The 20,342-nt window shown below is 36.4% G+C and overlaps 1 protein-coding gene across 2 annotated transcripts in view; it reads right to left on the minus strand.

The window, feature by feature from the left end:
* Positions 1-2,493: 2,493 nt before the first annotated feature.
* LOC121405736 (ADP-ribosylation factor GTPase-activating protein 2-like) overlaps positions 2,494-20,342 on the minus strand; it is a 35,795-nt gene continuing 17,946 nt past the window's right edge. The window contains exons 6-13 of one of the 2 annotated variants that reach the window (XM_041596684.1): positions 19,235-19,359; positions 18,394-18,554; positions 15,541-15,669; positions 14,196-14,345; positions 11,528-11,662; positions 8,724-8,850; positions 3,055-3,243; positions 2,494-2,563 (exon numbers count right to left, since the gene is read on the minus strand). In XM_041596684.1, the coding sequence (XP_041452618.1) occupies positions 2,546-2,563; positions 3,055-3,243; positions 8,724-8,850; positions 11,528-11,662; positions 14,196-14,345; positions 15,541-15,669; positions 18,394-18,554; positions 19,235-19,359 (1,034 nt within the window). In that variant the 3' untranslated portion in view covers positions 2,494-2,545. The remainder of the gene's footprint in view (positions 2,564-3,054; positions 3,244-8,723; positions 8,851-11,527; positions 11,663-14,195; positions 14,346-15,540; positions 15,670-18,393; positions 18,555-19,234; positions 19,360-20,342) is intronic. The other variant, XR_005968686.1, reaches the window with a different exon arrangement.

A 20,342-nucleotide genomic window follows, 5' to 3' on the forward strand; every position in this document is an offset into this window, starting at 1 on the left:
AGCGTTAAATAGGAATTCAATTGAAATAAGGCATCTAAAAATCATCAAGTATTTGAAATTGAATGAAATATGTGAATAAAATCCAAGATTAATCTAAAAACAATCCATTGTAAGAAAGTTTCGACTAGAATCTTATAAGAATGATGAAGCTACAGATAGAGAATGAGCTAAACACTATTATGAAATCACTGATGATAAACAGCTGTTGATTTCAGTTCTGATTAATAATTTTGTATCATTTTGCATATTTTACCGTACCTTCAGCCCTCATTGTACATAAATGTAGTTTGGAATAGACTCAAACTTGCAATCAAATCTTTTCATTTCAGGCAAAGATGAAGGCCCTGTCTTATAACAAGTAGCGAAAGACGCACATAAATATCAAATTGCAATTGTCCTAAATTTGTGTAAGAGATGAAAATTTCAGATCAATCACAGATTGACTTTGATTTTAATGAATCATAATAGAGTAACGAAGAGTGATATCATCACTTTTTGTATATCAGCATTTTTGATGCCATATTTTGGTAGAGCATGATGAAAACCCCCCACGACCCAAATTCTGGGAGAATCGGTCCATGGGGACCCGAGATATGACCTCATGAATACATAATTAGCCCTGTTGAAGTTATTATTATTGGCCTCGTTCTATATGTTAAAAACCATGCCAATAATATTATAAACACTGATTTCAACGGGGCTAAAAAAAAGTTTCTTTTAGAAGTCACCACTTCAGTACTCTATTCTTTGTGTAAGACAGGGCCCAGATTAACAGGTAAATTAGAATGAAACAACAAAATTTGATGAGCACGAATTATGCAAACTGTTGGTTAAGAGGAGAAGATTTCATATTTCATACCATCTATACCCTGCTACTAAAGTGTGAGGATACCTAACCTTGAAACCATATTATCCACAGTTTTCATGGGAAGGGTATTGCAATTTGCTGATCCCACAATCATGAAAAACCTATGAATAAATGTAACAGAATTACATCGGTCAGTGGAACCAGCTAACTATATTGACTGTATCATATAAGGCAATGTGTGGAATGTACAACACATTGCATATTGTTTGCTAAGACTCTTTTCACTTGGGTGGAACAAGCACCTAAATACTATCAATGTCTCCATGAAAAATGACGATAATATTGCTTGAACTCAAGAAAAGTTTATTACAGATAAAAGGCAAACGTAAAACAAGCAGTCAAACACTGTTCGTCAAATATGAAAAAAAATCATATAACAATACGAGAGGTGTTAGACATTAGTGGAAAATTAACAATATACAAGCTCAAATGAGTGTGTGGAAAATGAATAATGTACAAGCTAATTAGAATGTAAGGGTGCAGTGTTGATTTTACATGTGGGAAGTCAGAACATACAAATGCCTAGTAATGACAGACGTGCATCAATTAATGAACTTTACAAGAGTTGCTAGAAGAAAAAAGACCAAAGACATTTGTGTCATGATTTATCCCCTGAAAATTTAAACTAACGTAGCAATGGTATTTCGCTATAAATAACTCTTAAAAGATGGAATAAGTTTTAAATATGGAATATGTAAATGGGTGTACTGAGAAAAAAATCAGTCTGCTATCAAATCCCTCCACCATGATTTTAAAAGGACATTAATAAATATGAATAATTCATGTATTAATATGAATAATTCATATATTAATATGAATATTCATACATTACTAGACTGAATAATTCATACATTAATAAATATGAATAATTCATGTATTAATATGAATGATTCATATATTAGTAAATATGAATATTTGTACATTAATAAACATGAATAATTCATACATTAATAAATATGAATAATTCATACAACTTGGAAGAACATGAATGACTTTAAAATTAACTTGAATAAATAACTATCAAAAATAGGACAGAATTGCAGCTTGGAGTAAATTCTTCAATCATTAGGTCTGTTAAGAGTTCATGAAATCATCTGCGGTAAAGTTGGCCAATGCTTCAATTGTGAATGGCCAGCAAAGCATTTACTTTCGTGCAGAGATGCTATGTACATGTAGTAGCATCAGTCTATCTCATAAACTATGAGAGATCCTTGAACTGGGATCCGGGGACAGTTTCATGCAGCACCTTGTAGGTGATTTCCACTGACAAATTCGTTCTGAGCCAATCAGATGCAAGGATTTCAGTAGCTTATAACAGTTTCTGTTGCATGAAATGCTCCCCCTGGTGTGCGCCTGGATAGATTTTACAAGATTGGTAATGACGGCCTTTGTCTGCCCACTATGACATCAGATGAATAAATTAAATTTTTCACAAGTCCTGAGCCCAGATGACACAAAGCTTGGCAATTGATCGTAGGACCAATTTCTACAACTGATATAATTGATCATTACGTGCAATCAGTCATAAAAACCAATTGCATGACCAATCACTAGGCTTTGTGTTACAGGACTTGGTGTTGGTTGGAGATTTCAATTGATGATCCGTTATGATTATCTTGTTTTGATTGGAGCATAAAGACACTTGGATGAGGGTATACTACACTAGACATGTTGTTATCAATATCCATAATGATCCTGAAAAACAAGCAAACAAAACAATAGAATATTAAATCACAATCAAGATATTGTAAAATATACAGGTTAAGAATTAGTAATAAGAAGTAGTTCAGAAATTCTGAAGCTTTCAGAATTCCAACTCCATTTAGCAAACCATTAGTTCTTGCATTTGTTTCAATAAGATTATATCCTTACTCGGTGTAAGTTTAAGATTTTGGCAACTACATGTATCATGGCAAGAACCATGGTAACAAAACTCAGCAGCCAATCACATTTAAAGGTTTCCTTGAAAGTTACCACAATGGCAAAGTTACCACAATGGCAAAGCTTCCACAGATTGAGTCTTATATGAACTTGGATTTGATCATCATTATCCAAAAACAATCACATCACAGATATTGTGCTTTGCTATCCATACATTAATCATGTTAGAAAATAAAAGGAACCAGAAAATAGCAACGGGTCCCACAGTTCAGAATAAGGGTCAAAACGTTAAACAGCACACTGACCTGTATAGAGTTGACGAGCCCGTTGGCCATACGGGACAGCTTGCCGGCGACCTGATTGACGCCGTCCTTCATGCCGTCCTTTATGGCCCCCAGATCAGCCCCGGAGGGCCCCCTCGTCGCTGACCTCCCGAAGAAGTCGTCGCTTGATATGGATTGCGAGTTTGAGAACCGGCCAGACTGGCTCTCATGCTGTGTGAGAGATTGAGAGACAATGAAATTGAGAGATTGAGCGACAAAATTTCGTCTTGATATCCCATTTCAACTTATTCAATAAGAACAAGTGGATGATAGTCATATAGCTTTTCGTAAGTGCGACTTGACAAACGACTGGTGATCCTTTCTCTTGGTAAATGATTCACACAGGATTTCCATTGGCATTGATTATATTTCTAAGAAATGATCACCAGTCGTCAGAGTCACTCGTAACCTACCAATAGCTTCATGAAACACCCACCAGGGTCCTGTAAGACAAAGATTAGCGATTAATCCTAAGCTTGATTTTCATGATTGATTGTGCACTGCAGTCAATGCGATCAATCGTAGAACAATATTCTACGATCATTGCTAAGCTTCGTGTTACGGCCCCTAAATCATTAGAATTCTGTAGATAATAGAGTCTGGGTGGGTGCTTCATAAGGTTGTTCGTAAGTTTGGAATGACTGGTGATCCTTTCTCTAGGGCTTAATAATAGCAATGATAATCATCCGTATATATCATTAAAGGAGAATGAAACCATTGGAACAAGATAGCTTGTGTGAAAACAGAAAAATCAAAGAAACAGATCAACAAAAGTTTGAGAAAAATCGGACAAATAATGAGAAAGTTATGAGCATTTGAATATTGAGATCACTATTGCTATTGAGATAGCAAATTGGCAATGCGACAAAGATGTGTGATGTCACTGATGAACAACTCTCCCCATTACTTTAGTATATATTTCACTTGAATTGTCTCTTTTATCACATCTATCCATAGATCATGTGTTCTAACTACATGAGGGCATGTAATACATATTTTTTAAGAATACATAATGGATAAAGAGTTTGTATCATCGTAAGAAAAAGCAAAAAGAGACAATTTGAGGGTATTTTATAGTCCACCAAAGGGAGTTGTTCATCAGTGACATCACACATCCTTGTCGCATTGCCAATGGGAGGATCTCCATAGCATTAGTGATTGCAATATTCAAATGCTCATAACTTTCTCATTATTTGTCCGATTTTTCTCAAACTTTCTTTATTCTTATTCTTTGATTTTTCTGTTTCTACACAAGCCTATTTGTTCCAAAGGTTTCATTCCCCTTTAACTACTAGAAAGGATTACCTGTCATTCGCATAAATCATTCATAACTTGCAAACAGCTTTATGAAATGACCCCTTACTAATTTTGTAATAGAATGAGAAAGATAATCCTGATGGGTTTTTTTTTTTAGACAAAATGGGGAAATGGGCAGGAGAGGGATAAGGAGAATGCAAATCAACAGGTCAAGTGTTTTAGGTAGCATTTAACTTCAATTTTGCTGATGAGTGTTGTAAGATACTGAAACCGTTGTATCTGATTGGCCGAGACAGAATCTGTCACTGAAAATCACTTAGTGATGTTTCCTGAATGTCCTACCCCCCCCCTTCCCCACCCCTACTTTCTGGATTTGAGATACCAGAATTTTAAATATATTTTTTTTGAAATGCTTCTATCATGCAGAGATCAGCATGGGCCCGTCTTGCAAAGAGTTGCGATTGATCCGATCAATCGCAAGTATGGAAAGTCAGCAAAGTCGACCCATTCAACGCATGTTTGCTCAAAAATTTTTCTAGATATGAATGTATATCCATAAATTCATTGATTTTTTGACAAGTGCAGTGTGTTCTCCTTTGTTTACAAAAGACGTGCAAATTTCCTGTAGAAAAAATTATGACACTGATGGATTTCCATAGAGTTATGATTGATTGGATCAATCGTAACTCTTTGTAAGACAGGGCCGTGTAGCTGTAAAATAAATAGATAGGACCAATGCAATTTATATTGAAAATAATGACAGTCACATACATTCACGGTGCATTGAGAGGAAGATGGGGGGGGGGTGATTAGAATATAAACTAAAATAAAGTTATGCAGGACATTCTAAAGACCTAGCAAAAGTCAAACTCTTTTTCATAGTCATAATAAACTGATAATACTGAAGTAGGTTGAAATTTCCATTATATCATATCAATATTACATACTAGGAAACATATCACTCATAATTACAGCTGATGTCCAAAAATAAATGTACCGGTATGTCTCTTCTTCCAAATTAATTATGCAATTCTAATGAAAATCCTTATAAGATTTTAAGTTTTCATATATCATTTGTATAATGAGGAAAGTTAAGGAGTAATATTACGAGCAAGTTTTGATCACTTTGGGCACTTGAAATGAAATTGTCATCTTGGTGTAACATGCTTCATGGCAAATCTCAGGGAGTGTTTCACCAAGCGGTGATTTTCATTGGTAATTGTTATAAGCTACTGAAATCCTTGCATCTGATTGGCTGAACATTACTTTAAGGATTTAAGGATAATGTGTCTTGTGATTCATGACATCCTTCCTGGGTATCAAACGAATTCCACATTTATGAGTAACGGTATTTTATTTTTATGCAATAAAATGGTGCATATTCTACTGGCATCTGACAAAATAATATGCATTTGTAATTTACATGTATGAACAGTTTTGCTAAATGTTGCAATTAGATGACCTTGTGGACAACTGTGCACTTGTATATTGATGAAGCATGAGAATATACAGAGAGGTAATTCAAATGAATATTGTGTTAGTTTTAGCTGATGGAAGCTTTGTTTGACTGCTTCATGATGATCTTTCATTCAGCAATGATGATCACCAACCCATATTAGGTGAGCCTGGGTCAACCATGATTGTAATCTATATACCTATTGGTAGCCAAATGAGAATACATTTTGTTTAAAGGAAACCAAAACCCAAGAAGTGAAGCAATGTTATTAAAAAAGAGTAAAATGAGAGGAACAATTTAAAACAGGTTTCATCAAGATCAGTTATGAAATAAGCAAGTTTTGGATGTTTAAAATGTCTTCTTGTACTTTCTATGGGGATCCTCAAATGCTTCAAAATGGCTAATTTTGCGGACAACCCTCCATTTGTTTTGTACACAAATTTTCACATTTCCCCCTTTATTTTACATATTTCACATCATTTCCTCTTGACCTCGACATATGTTTTGTGAAATATATTTTCTCATGACATATATCATGCTCAGAATGAGGCAATATGCAATTTGAAAGATGGTGGGGAAAATCTGAAAAATTGTGTACAATACAAATGAAGAGTTGTCCCCAAAATCAGCCATTTTGAAGCATGATTGCCAATTTGATGATCCCGTGCCACAGACAGTACAACAGTATATAAACTTGTTTTTTCATGACCGATTTTGATGACACTTTTTCAAATTGTTAGTCTCATTTTATACTCTTTCCAATAAGATTGGTTCTCTACTTGGGATTTGGTTTCCTTCTAGCAGCGGTATTGATTGCTGATCTATATCAAGTGTTCCAGGGTGAAACCTTGATCCGTTGTTATTTCACTATGGCCCGTATTCTGAAGTGTGGTTTAATTTAAACTCAGGTTTAAAGTTGTGGTTTAAGTATGGGAAGCCAAAAGTATCAAAAAAATTTTAAGTTGTATGTTTTCTCATGTTTACTGTGCTCTTTCCTGATTCATCGATGGTGAAGACGATTATCTATTTATACTTTCTACACAATTATGAATGATTTGAAAGCCGATTGAGCTGAAGTATGATATAACTACTGTTAGTGATTATGTAACAATTGGCTGTCCATACTTAAACCACAACTTTAAACCTGAGTTTAAGTTAAACCCGACTTCAGAATACGGGCCTATGGGTATTAACCAAATTTAAAACACATAGTTTGATTACTCCATGTGCATAACTTTCAACTGTATAAATCACTCGTCACACTAAAATTGAAACTGAAGTCACTCATAGTTCAAGTGAAACATCATTTCGCAGGAGTGATTTTTGATTGTTTTTAAATACATATCCTCAATGACCGCACTTTCCTTGTTAAGCCTACACCTGGCTATTCTATTCCGTTAAGGGATGGTCCAGGCTGAAAATAATTATATCTAAATAAATAGAGTAAATTTCACAGAGCAAAATGATGAAAATTTAATCAAATTGGAGAACAGATAACAAAGTTATTGAATTTTAAAGTTTATCAATATTTTGTGAAAACAGTAAATGCACATCGTCATGAATATTCATTAGGTGGGCTGATGATGTCACATCCCCACTTTCCTTTTTCTTATGTTATTACAAGAAATCATAAATTTTCATTATTTCATACATGTGTAAACGATGTGTCTCCATTATGATGACATAAGTTGCGGCAATAAATAACTTACACACTTCTTCAGTAGTCAATGCAATTGTTTTGTTTTTGATCAAATTTTCAGCATTTTGCTTTGTGAATTTTACTCTTTTTATTGAGATATATATATCATATATATCTCCAGCTTGAACCATCCCTTTAAGGGAATGGCACTCTTTCTCCATATCCACTCCCTCCCGGGTACGCTAGTGCCTGACATTCATATGTAGTTCCCTCCTGGCAACACATGTTTTTGATATATTTACTCTTGTTAACACTCCCTCCCCCCAAAAAAAAGGGGCAGTATGCATACTGTTGCACCAACAGTTAATTTTTTTTAACAAATAAAAGATAGATACCACATACACAAATAAAAAGATCATAATTTGTATAGGGCAATCCAACCTGGATTTCAAGTTGCATTAACTGATAGCAAAAAAAAAAAAAATTCAAACATAGCAAGGCATTCTCAAAGTTTGCAAAGAAACTGCATAAATCATAGATTAAAAAGAGAACTTGAATATCAAGGCTGGGCTGCCTTCAGAAGCAGAAGGCTTCAGTTCCATTCTCCATGCCAAGCATTGCATCAGTGCCCCATTACATAAAACTTAGTGATTGATTGTGGGGTTCATGTTTATGATTGATCCTACACAATTGTCAATGCAATTAATCGTAGAAACCTGCCCCAATGATCAATCGCTATGCTTTACATGTATGTTACAGGGCACTGGTATCAGTAGGTAAATTGCTGATTCGTCTACTGCCAACACGTCCACTCACCACATTGTCTCTTTTCATTTAGTCTAATGCCATTCCATCTATCAACATTTTGTCTTAGATAAAACAACCATTTGGTCCAATCATCACTTTGTCTAATTGCTATTTTGTCCATGATCATTTCATCTCATAACCAGTTGGTCTAATATCCATTTCATTTCATTCATTTTGCACAATTAACACTTAGTCCAATTAGACCAAATGGTATATGGACTAAATGGCTATTGGACCAACTGGTTATTAGACGGAATGGCATTAGACTGAATGAATGAAAACCATGTGGATAGTGGAAAAACTGATGGTAGACCAAACGATAGGTGACGAATTGGCATTGGGCGAATTAGAAATAAACAATGTTTATATAGCACTCAAAACCATCTGACCAAACCATTCCAATGAGACAAAAAAGTTAGAAAGAAATGTCAGTCAAAATTCGTCAGAATGTTTTTGCATTTTTTTTCAATGAACAAATTAGCGTATGCTTACATCAGCATTCTTCTCCTGGTCGAAGAATTGGTCTGACGAGATGCTCTTTGCGTTCGCGAAACGCTTCAAGGCTTCGCCCGACGACGCTCCAGAGTCATACTCCGTCTTTCTGGGCGTGGATTTGGTCCTAAGGTAATGTTCCAAAATTTATACACACAGGCTTAGTTTCAATTAATCACCAAGAATCTGACACATCTCAATCCCTTTATTAGTATGTTTATCATAAGAATCTGGACCGATTCATCCCTAAAGCGCAATTTTCACGGGGCTCACTGCTGTATTGTGAAGGACGCAAATGTAAGAATGGCAAAGTTCACATTCAAAGAAGTATTCTCCTGAATCCCTGATGACAATGGAGTCCTAAAACATTTTTTTGCGAAATTATCATGAAGTTTGGGCGGATGCCGCGTGTACCATTGATAAACTACAGCCAGCAAACATACGGAAATAAAATGCGAATACATGCAACATCATTGTTCAAAGAATCACAAGCTAAATATTTGTGCAAACGTCGCAGCTTGAGTGAGACAAACAAAGACTTTGCAGAGAGTTTTGGGGGGTAACAACCCATTTTTTAAGGTCTTGCACATGTGAAAAAGAGCTTATAAAATTCAGCAATGTTTGCAAAAATCTCATGAAGAAATAGTGTCCAAGGATGCTAAAACATCGCAAGTTTTAGCAAAATTTGCACTAAACTAAAACAACTCTTACTAGTAATTTGCAAAGCTTCCGAAACTCTTAGTGCACTTTTGCTGCATTAAATGGGACTGTTGACTTTGCCATTATAAACATTTGAGTCATTCGCAAACATTAGTGTACCCTGTAAATACCACAGACACATATTGTGTTTGTGTTCTTGCACATGCTGCTGCAGAGTATTAACAATTTTCTCTTGCGTTGATTTATCATATTGTCTTGATGTCCTTGTACATGCGGCAGAGCATTTATGATTTTCTCTTGCTTTGGAGTTTTATCAACAGTCCAAATGAAATTGCCAGGAAGAAGCCAATTGACTTTCCAAATTTGAAATCATAATTCATTACTAATTAAACAATACCATACAATGTAAATTAAAAGTGCAATTGCAAAGCAAAGGATAATCAATCAACTGAAAAAAACTTGTAAAAGCATGCAAGGCAAATTGCAAATTTCATTGACCTATTTGTCGACAGATTGTGATAAATAACGGACAAGCTGGATGTATATGATGATTTCGTACTACATGTATAACTCACATTTTCAAAGTGACTTTTTTTATTTCACGGATATACTATTCAATAATGTAAAACTTATCCTCAATAATGAAACAGCGAATACATATCAGAATAAATATATAACATGATTCGGAGTGGACAACCAACCTTTTCCTTTAATAATACACTGTAATAATACAAACTTTCAGATGGAAAATGGAATTTGGCCTATAAATATTAGAGAAAGATGTGAACACTATGATGAAAATGCTTTTTGAAGGTCTAAAAGGTAAATTGATGATGCTAAATATATGTATATATCTTTTAAAGGAACATTGGGCAAGTGTACTGGAGAGCTACCATTCAAGTTTGTGGGTGCAGTCAGGTCGATAAATGGTGAAGAAAAAAAGGATTGAAATAAAAGATATGGATGGAGTAAGTGAGCTGGAGAGTGAGAATAGAGCTGAAGGTGAGAGAAAGAAAAAGGGAGAGGGGGAGAGAGATACAGAAAGAAAGAAAGGAAGGAAGGAAGGAAGGAAGGAAGGAAGGAAGGAAGGAAGGAAGGAAGGAAGGAAGGAAGGAAGGAAGGAAGGAAGGAAGGAAGGAAGGAAGGAAGGAAGGAAGAAAGAAAGAAAGAGTGAGTAAGAGAGAAAAACAGACAGAGAGAGGATAGAAAAGGAGGGGGGAAAGAGAGAGGGGGTGGAGAGACACAAGAACTAAGGAAAAGATAGGATGAAATATGGCATAGAAGAGTGATTGGTAAATAAAGTAACATAAAGAATATAATGTTACATTACAACAAAACAAAGTAAAAAAAAAGGAGATTAAGGGGGGGGGGGATAAAGCAAGCAAAGGTTTTGCCAAGCATTCGGCCCAATCCATTAAAAAGCAAATATCAGCATCCATTCCCCCTTTTGCGTAAAAATTTTCACCACACAGATGATTAAAAAAAATGAATGAAAATAGTCAAGATATGGGGGTGTGTGTTTCACTAAAAATAATGTGGGACTTAAAGTCGCTCCCAAACTCCAAGTTGCATGCACAATATAGAGAGCTCTGCTTTGTTGGTCAGATCGTGCCCAGGCCATGGGACATGCGCAATTGTTCACTAGTTATATTTCATGTTAGATATCTTCTGTGCCTTGGGGCTTAAGCATGACTTGAAGCATGACTTGAAGCCATGCTCGAGTCTTTGTGACACTTTTGTGACATAAACTCCTCCAAATGTCAGTTATCTAAGCTCCTTTTTGGCTCCACATTAATGAATTGAGCTATCTACCCAAAGCTAAAAAAGTTAAATATCACAAGCAACAAGGAATTTGAGAGTGACTTACGGCACACTTGACTCTCAATTAAAATCCCCTTTGGAGACGTTGTGCCTTGTTTCACAAAACTCAATTTCAATGAAAAAATGTAAGCTTCTTTAACAAGCAACTGAGAATGCAAATAATGATTGGCTGTTAATAATATATTTCATTGAATTCAAGCATTTGCTATTCATGCCAGGATTTATGACATAGGGCCCTAAGACTCACGAAAAGAAAACCTGTTTGTGAAACCTAGCCCCATGATCAGCACACATATTCAAATGAAAATTTTCATGCAGGTTACCTTGATTCTAAAGGGGCGATACTATCATAACTGCTTTGTCTCGTCTCACTCTTGTCGATAATATCCCAGCTGGAATCTGTTTTCTGATCGTCTTTGTCATCCCAGAATGAGGCGGTGCTGGAATCCTTGAAACCTCTGCAAAAAGATAGAAGAATGCAACTTTCTGAAAGGTAATTCCATGAAATATAAATAATTCATATTTTTTTTATGTCCACCCTCCATTTTCATCTTACTTTATGTACTAGTCAAGCCATGGTAATCTGAGAGTATTTATATTATATTGGATGGCTCAGAATGGAATACGAGAAATATACAAGTTCAGGAAATATTCCACAAATCGCAGATGAGTGGAAATATTGGCCCTAGCGACTGGAATATTTCTGGTATTTCATGAAATAACTCCATCCAATATCATCATCTATCCACACCCCCCCAAAAAAAGGGAGAAATTTGATTTAACAAGTCATATCACTTATCACATTATGCCATTTTTCACTTCATAGGATCAATTTTGGTCGTTGACATGCGACTTGCATGTAGTTCATTAGACGTCATGGAGCATAGTTGTGCTCTATACTGCGCATTGCATTGCTTTCATTGCTGTACGCGTTGTATATTTCACGCATTCGTATACACGCCCTTAACTGTTGAATAAGCTCTCATATTCAATAGCAAATTTTGTACCAGAGTCTATGGGATATTTGTTGGATTTCGGTCCTTTCTAGGGATACACTCTGATACTGCACAGGCAACTGATGCAGACAAAAATATGCGTTTTTATTGCATCGCTAGAACACTCTATATGGATTATAAATACAACTTATCACACACCGTGGAGAGAAAGCATTTCATGAAGGGCTTGAATATAAGGGATCGGATGTTCATACTAGTACTTTACAGAATTGCCATTCTGCTAAGGCCCTGTGACATGTCACTCCGTTCGTGCAAGCCTTGCGGGTGCAACAAAGTTTTGAGCATGTTCACAAATTTGTTGCGTGCAAATCAGAATAGCGTGCACTTCTGCGGCCAACTGCGTGAGAGATACCGCCAATGCGGGCGACCTGCGGGTAGCAAAAATAGTTACTCGCAAGTCACACGCAAGGCTTGCAATGAACGAAGCGACAGGGCCTTTACAATCTCATTCCTAGATGAATGCTTTATTAGCTGTTATCATGAGAATTATTATGAGGGAATCATTATTGTGAATTGCACTCATATGGAAAGCAGATTACAAATTCAATGCCACAATTAACTTTGATGTGGCAGAAACACTGTATACATTCAATTCTATAAAACTGTTGATAAATCATACAAGTGGAATGCCTCTGGCCGTCTCACCTGCATCACGCGGTTCAATATAGCAGCAGTGCTGACTTTGAATACTACTCTAATACCTTGGTCACATTTGCTCTACGGCGGCCGTACGGCGAGTCGACAACAGCCGTTTCAACATTTTTTTGTACCAACTACATATAGGTGGTTTGAATTGAAATTAATAAAACGGCTGTTGTCGACTCGCCATACGGCCGCCGTAGATCAAATGTGACCAAGGTATAACTCGCACGAGATGTTCAGTGATACATGGTTACTCTTATGTCCACTTTTTATGAACTAGACCAATAAACTTACAGAGATATGATGGTTATTCAACAAAAAACACCAACATGGCCAAAGTTCATTGACCTTACATGACCTTTGACCTTGATCATGAGACCTGAAACTTGCACAAAATATTCAGTGATGCTTGATTACTATTATGTCCAAGTTTCATGAATCAGATCCATAAACTTTCAAAGTTTTGATGGGAATTCAACAGATATCCCCAATTCGGCCAAAGTTCATTGACCCTAAATGACCTTTGACCTTGGTCATGTGAGGTGAAACTCATGCAGGATGTTCAGTGATACTTGATTAACCTTATGTCCAAGTTTCATGAACTAGGTCCATATCTTTTCTAAGTTATGATGACATTTCAAAAACTTAACCTCAGGTTAAGATTTCAATGTTGATTCCTCCAACATGGTCTAAGTTCATTGACCCTAAATGACCTTTGACCTTGATCATGTGACATGAAACTTTAATAGGATGTTCAGTAATACTTGATTAACCTTATGGCCAAGTTTCATGAACTAGGTCCATATACTTTCTAAGTTATGATGTCATTTCAAAAACTTAACCTCAGGTTAAGATTTGATGTTGACGCCGCCGCCGCCGCCGTCGGAAAAGCGGCGCCTATAGTCTCACTCTGCTTCGCAGGTGAGACAATAAAAAACACAAAAAGATTTAGTATGTGACATCATCAACAAATGCCACAATATCTGTAGTTTACAACACTTGCTTTAACATTTCTGAATCTTTACATACAGGGATAATTTTCTTGGTATCGCATGGTAATTTGCTACAAAATTTCAGTACAGAGCATGGATGAAAGCTTTTCTTTCACAAGAAGAAATGGTAATCAAATTTGGAAAGTAAAATTATTCCCCGGTGGGTGTTTCATAAAGCTGTTCGTAAGTTAAGAGCAACTTTAAGAATGACTGGTGATCCTTTCTTGTGGTAAATGGTATATTGAATTGGCGATGGTTTAGCGCGTAGGAAGGATTCACCAGTCGTTCTCAAAGTCGCTCTTAACTTACAAACGGCTTTATGAAACAGCCCCCTGGCTTACCTCGATGAGGAAGATGAACTACGTGAAAAGCCGGTGTCATAATCATCAAAGAAATCCCTGGATCTTGACCGACTGCTTCCACTGCCTGATTTGACCGGGTTGACCTGTTCAATGGTCTGCATATCGTTCATGGCTGAATGTGATACTCCACTGCGATAAGAATAAAAAATATATCACCATGAATATCAATAATCAATACTATTTAATATCCCCACCCACATATTACCCATAGTGGAGCATTGTGGCCCTGTGGATTAGTCTTCTGACTCTGAAACAGAGGGTTGTGGATTCGAATCCCAGCCATGGCGTAATTTCCTTCAGCAAGAAACTCATCCACATTGTGCTGCACTCAACCCAGGTGAGATGAATGGGTACCTGGCAGGAATTTATTCCTTGAAATGCCATCGTGCTGTAAAGGGCTGCGGGGCTAAAGCCAGGGTAATAATATCTCAGTCCTTTGGAAGCGCATCTACGTTATGCGGTACTGTGACATGCACTACACAAGAACTGCGTTATAATCATTATTATTATAACTTATAGTTATGATATTGCCATTGCAGCATAATTATTATCAGTAGTAGTACCGTAGTTCATTTCGTATTTCAAACAAAAGATATAACAGAGGTGTATGTATGAACAGAAAGAAAAAAAATCAATAACATCAATGTGTGTTACATAAGGGAAATGATGAGAGTTCCTAACACATTAAAAAAAGATTACTCATCATGAATTCAAGATTATGTGTAGTTTGAGCTGCAATGTTTTTATTTTACAATCTTCATACAAAGTCAATCATTATCAAATACATATATTCAAATTTTTCCTTGGAATTTCTGACTAAATTCTACAATTTGAAACACTTAAAAGAAAGTTTATATTTAATCAGCATTTTTCACACAATGCATCACTACAAACTGATGTTTAGCAGACCTGCCAACCTCTGGGAATGAATGAGTGCATTCTGTGATAAAAAAAAAAACTGTATTTTTCCCCAAAAAAGTGTATTTCACAATAAAATGCTGCATGCAAGCTAAAATGCGCACTGCTCTTGCAGAAGAAAAAAAACCCCATTAAAACATGTGTAAAATTCATCCTGGTTTTAACAAAATGATTGAAAAAAAAACACCCAATTACCTGAAATTGCATAGATCTAATAACCATATTTGTGTAAGTTTTATGAAATATAGAAATTATTTTTCTCCATAAATTACGATTTTGTAAAAAAAACTAAGTAATTTTTTTTTCTTTTACAAAATCATATTTCTTAAAGAAAAAACGTACTGGTTGGCAGGTCTAGTTTAGCTAGGCAGAAAAGTGAATAATAAATTGCAAAGAACACACTTACCCTCTTCCAGTATAACCCATTCCAAGGCGTTCCATCTGTTTGGCTTTGTTTGGATTTTCTTTCTTCAATTTCTCCTCCTGTTTCTTCATCTCGACTGACATGTCCTTGTAGGCAAGACGCATGGATGCCCTGAATACATATTCACAACAAAGAGAAACTTTAGTAGAGATTAACAAGTGAATTCATCTAACAAGGTTAATGCTCTTTTATAGATATTATGTTCAATTTAATATTGACATGACAGAAAAGCCTGCATATCTAATATTCTAAGAATGTCTCAAAAGAAGGAGAGGTCACATTTTGAATATGCAACAACTTTGTTGATTTAATTTAATTTTAGTACAAATGATGACCTCTTGATAACACTGATGTTAAACTGTCAACCTCAAAGATAGTTGTCATACATTTGTCATACATTTGAGAAAAATCAATTCAGAGAAGACTTAAATACCCCCCACCGAAATATTTTTTTTAAATGTATGTATTTGTGCCAGGTTACTGTTACCAGAGATGCTAACTGATAGCTCAAAAAAATCCTGAAAACCCAGGCCGGGGTCCAGGGGCCCTGCCCCTGGACCCCGGCGGGGTCAAGGGCGAAGCCCCCTGAAGCTGGAACGTTTTCTTATTCTTTAGAGGGCTGAAATCATTAATCTACAGTAGTACATAACAAATAATTAATGACATAATAAACTTCATATCATAGGCAAGAAAGGTGCTCAAAAAAAAAATCATGTAACCCGTACTCATTACGTATTACGGTACGGGTTAACCTGCTGCGGGTTAATATGCTGCGGCCAATGGGTGCGACTCGGGACGGGTGTATGTAGCAGCTGGGGTGCCCTTTTTCACTCACTGTACTCATCAACAAGACAATCCTATACTATTGAAAATCCATAAATCACAATTTCTATCAAAATGATGGATAGTTCACACATATTGAATTGATGAATACGCACCAGAGAACACATATTTCATGGTAGCAAATAGGTTTTCAGCTGAAATCCCGCGGCAGACAACCAATCACTCACGCAGCAGCAGGCAATTGCAGCCACACCGGGCCGTGCTTCGAGCGGTTCTACCGGGCGATCGCCCGACTGGGATATAGCGCTGACACCCGTATCCCTGCAGGGTATAGGGCGGCGTTTGCAACTGCTACAATGTATTGCTCGCGCGTACCGTGCAAGTACAGTACCAGCATAGAGATGTACATCTCTATGAGTACCAGCTAAACTTCATGCTGCGCACAACGCTAATAATTTTCCGTCTGCGCAAATTGGCCATCCAAAATTGAAATTGCGCTCTCCGTAGCGAACTCCGTGACAAGATTTGGAGGGGAAATTTTTACGGATTTCACTTTGACAATCGATTTTTTTTTCCGGAATATTTTTCAGCAAAGGAAAAAATCCGGAATTCCGGAAAAATCCGGAAAATTAGCAACTCTGTGTTACTAATGTCACTCACATGTAGAATCAATGAGATTTCCATTTATTGGCGTACACAAGATATTTTCTGCAAGAACTACAAGAAGCTATCGGCTTCTTGAGTGCCTGTATTATTTGCATAGAGAGAATGAAGGCCATGGGACACCTTACGACTGGTCTACAGCTGGCTGCAACTGAATGAGGGGAGATTTGACGTCACAGCTCTTGTCAGCTTGAGAATTGCAGACCAATCAGAGACAAATCGCAAGGAAAATCGTAAGGATTTGATGAATCCTTGATGTTGAATCCTTACAACTTTCAGCCAATCGGACTGCAGATTCGCACTTAAATACCGACACGTACTTGATATGCAACGCGCATACGCAGTAGTATTTTCTCAGTTGCTATGGCAAAAAGCGCATGCATGAGTTGCAGACAAAAGGGTAGTCGGATCACAAGGTGTGTGGTGTCGAGGCTTATGACTACCTTGCGATTCATGTTCTCTCACTCAGTCACAGACCAGTCGGGTTGTAAGGTGTGCATGGCCTTCAGTTGGTGTTCGTTGAAATGATTTTCGAAAATTGTCACCAGAAAAGGCCAAAGGAATATAAGATGATCTTTCATTTGGATCTTTACATGGAAGCTCCTAGGACAACCCAAGACATTTTAAAATCATTGAAGTCATTGGCCTGAATTCACAAAGATGGTTTTGAAAACCCACAGTTGAGTCCATGGTTTATGCAGATTTCCTCTATGAATTACGCTTATTTACCACGTATATTAAAAAAAATGCCCAATGCTGATGCACACTTTTGTCACAGTACACCAAATTGACACCTGTGGTTATCCACTCTAATTTATTCACGAGTCCACTGTTTTGAATTACTGAGTCCACTCTTCAATCAGTGGACTCGTGAATAAAATACCGTGGATCCCCATGGTAATGGGCGTCAATTTGGCGCACCGTGACAAAAGCGCGTATCAGCACTGGACATTTTTTATGTATACGCGCCCAATACGCGCTAAATCAAGCACTATATCTTAAGGAAATCTGCATAAACCAGAGATTCAACCATGGGTTTTCAAAACCACCTTTGTGAATTCGGGCCAAAATGATTGAAAGACAAATTTTGAGAGCAGGGCCCTGTCTTACAAAGAGTTACGATTGAACCAATCAGTCGTAACTCTATGGAAATCCATCATTGTCATAACTATTTCTACAGGAAATTTGCAAAATGTCCTTTGTAAACAAAGGAGAACACCCCAAATTGTCAATAAATCAATGAATTTATGGATATACATTCATATCTAGAATTTGTTTTTAATAAACATGCATTTTATATGTTGACTTTGCTGGCTTTCTATAGATGCGATTGATCGGATAAATCGCAAATCAATCGCAACTCTTTGTAAGACGGGCCCCAGGACTTACATCCTGGCTTCTTCCTCTTCTTTCGTCTTGGCTTTCTGAAGCTCTGCCATCTTGGCGTTCTCTTCCCTCATCTTATCCTGTTGCTGAGCCTGAGATTCTATATCATCAAAGTTTGCTTTGACCTTCTGAGCTCCGAGACCTTTGCCTTTTCTCACACCAAGCTGATGGATAAAAAAAATTACAATAAAAGAATATTGTTATCACTGTTATCCATTTCACAGACTTTATCCAAAAAGAAGAAAATTCAAAACTGGATGAAGAAATCAAACCCTTATAGCAAAACTTCCACATTTTCTAAAATTTTAAAATCAATCAAATGGAATTGAAAAAAGGAGGATTTCTCAATCTCCTTGCTAAATCTAAAGGTAAATGCCAGTTTTGGTAACGATATCAAAATGAGTTCGTACAGAATTCAATGAAATGACCACCAAAGTGTCTGTTTGCATAAATAAAGAATATGTGCCAAAGGATTCTGGAAGAAATTGTGTAATTGGTGAGAAATTAGCAAATAAGCACAGGATTCGGGTCAAGCGTCTGGCACGACATTCAAAGCGATAATAATACACTGTCCCACGTGCGCTTATCTGTGTTGGTGATCTTCAGTGTGAATATTTTTCAGCGTAGATTTCAAGATTTCACAAAGTTCAGTTTATGTGACTGTACGAGATCTAGATCCTCGATGATATACTGACAATTAAGCCTGGTTTTACAGACTTTCTGATGAAATCAGTGTTTACTGCAACTACTGGCATAAGATCTCACAATGAGTCATTCCTCCCTGAGATGGCGCTATAGCTATAATAAGAATGTGCCTAGATGATCAAGATCAGCATTATCTTACCCCTTTCTTTGCGCTTGCAGGTTTCCTCTGTCCTATAGTGGGTTTCCTTGGTTCTACTTTGACCTGAGAGGGCGACGTACTGAGAGCAGCTTCAACGTTAGGTGCACCTACTGATTCTTCGGGGGCTGAGAAGGGTACATTGATATGCAACAGGGTTTATTGCATCATAAAAGGATGTATTGAAACATCAAGGAAACATAAATGCCATATTCTGAAGTCGAGTTTAATTTAAACTCAGGTTTAAAGTTGTGGTGTAAGTATGGACAGCCAATTGTTACATAATCACTAACAGTAGAGATATCATACTTTCAGCTCATTTGGCTATCAAATCATTCATAATTGTGTAGGAAGTATAAATAGATGATTGTCTTTACCATCTGCGAATCAGGAAAGAGCACAGTACACATTAGATACATCCAACTACATATAAATTTTGATACTTTTGGCTTCCCATACTTAAACAACTTTAAACCTGAGTTTAAGTTAAACCTAACTTCAGAATACGGGCCATCGAGTTTACAAGGCATTTAGTAAGAACAAATTAATTGAATATATATATATATATATATATATATATATATATATATATATAATAATCTATGCCTACATCCTACGAAAGGGCGAAGTCAATGAATGGGTTTATTCCGTCATAATACACAAATAGACGAAGAAAGAGGGCATTAAGACGCATTACGAACAAAACAAGACAAACAAATTTGCCTTAAACACAGATATAGAGAAATATATATCAAAATATAAAACAAATAGTTCTAAATATGACAATTATGTTTCTCCGAGTTCAAATAAACAACATATTTTATGTTCATCATCCTACTTTTAATATTGATTAGTTCCATTCTAAATTATTCTGCTTTCACAACGATTGTCTTTTAGTAAAACAAATACACCAGCATCTACTTTTTAAAAATAATCATTCATATGTTAATTTTTCTTTAACATACATGTAGTCATTGTCAGGTATGACTTCCCCTTAACCCTTTAATAACCTGGTGGGTGTTTCATAATCCTGTTCATAAAGTTCCATATGACTTTACCCATGACAGGAACTTGTTTTCGCTCACATGCTAGGTTAGCCACATAAGGATCA

This window comes from Lytechinus variegatus, chromosome 19 (assembly GCF_018143015.1).
Source record: "Lytechinus variegatus isolate NC3 chromosome 19, Lvar_3.0, whole genome shotgun sequence".
Classification (NCBI taxonomy): Eukaryota; Metazoa; Echinodermata; class Echinoidea; order Temnopleuroida; family Toxopneustidae; genus Lytechinus; species Lytechinus variegatus.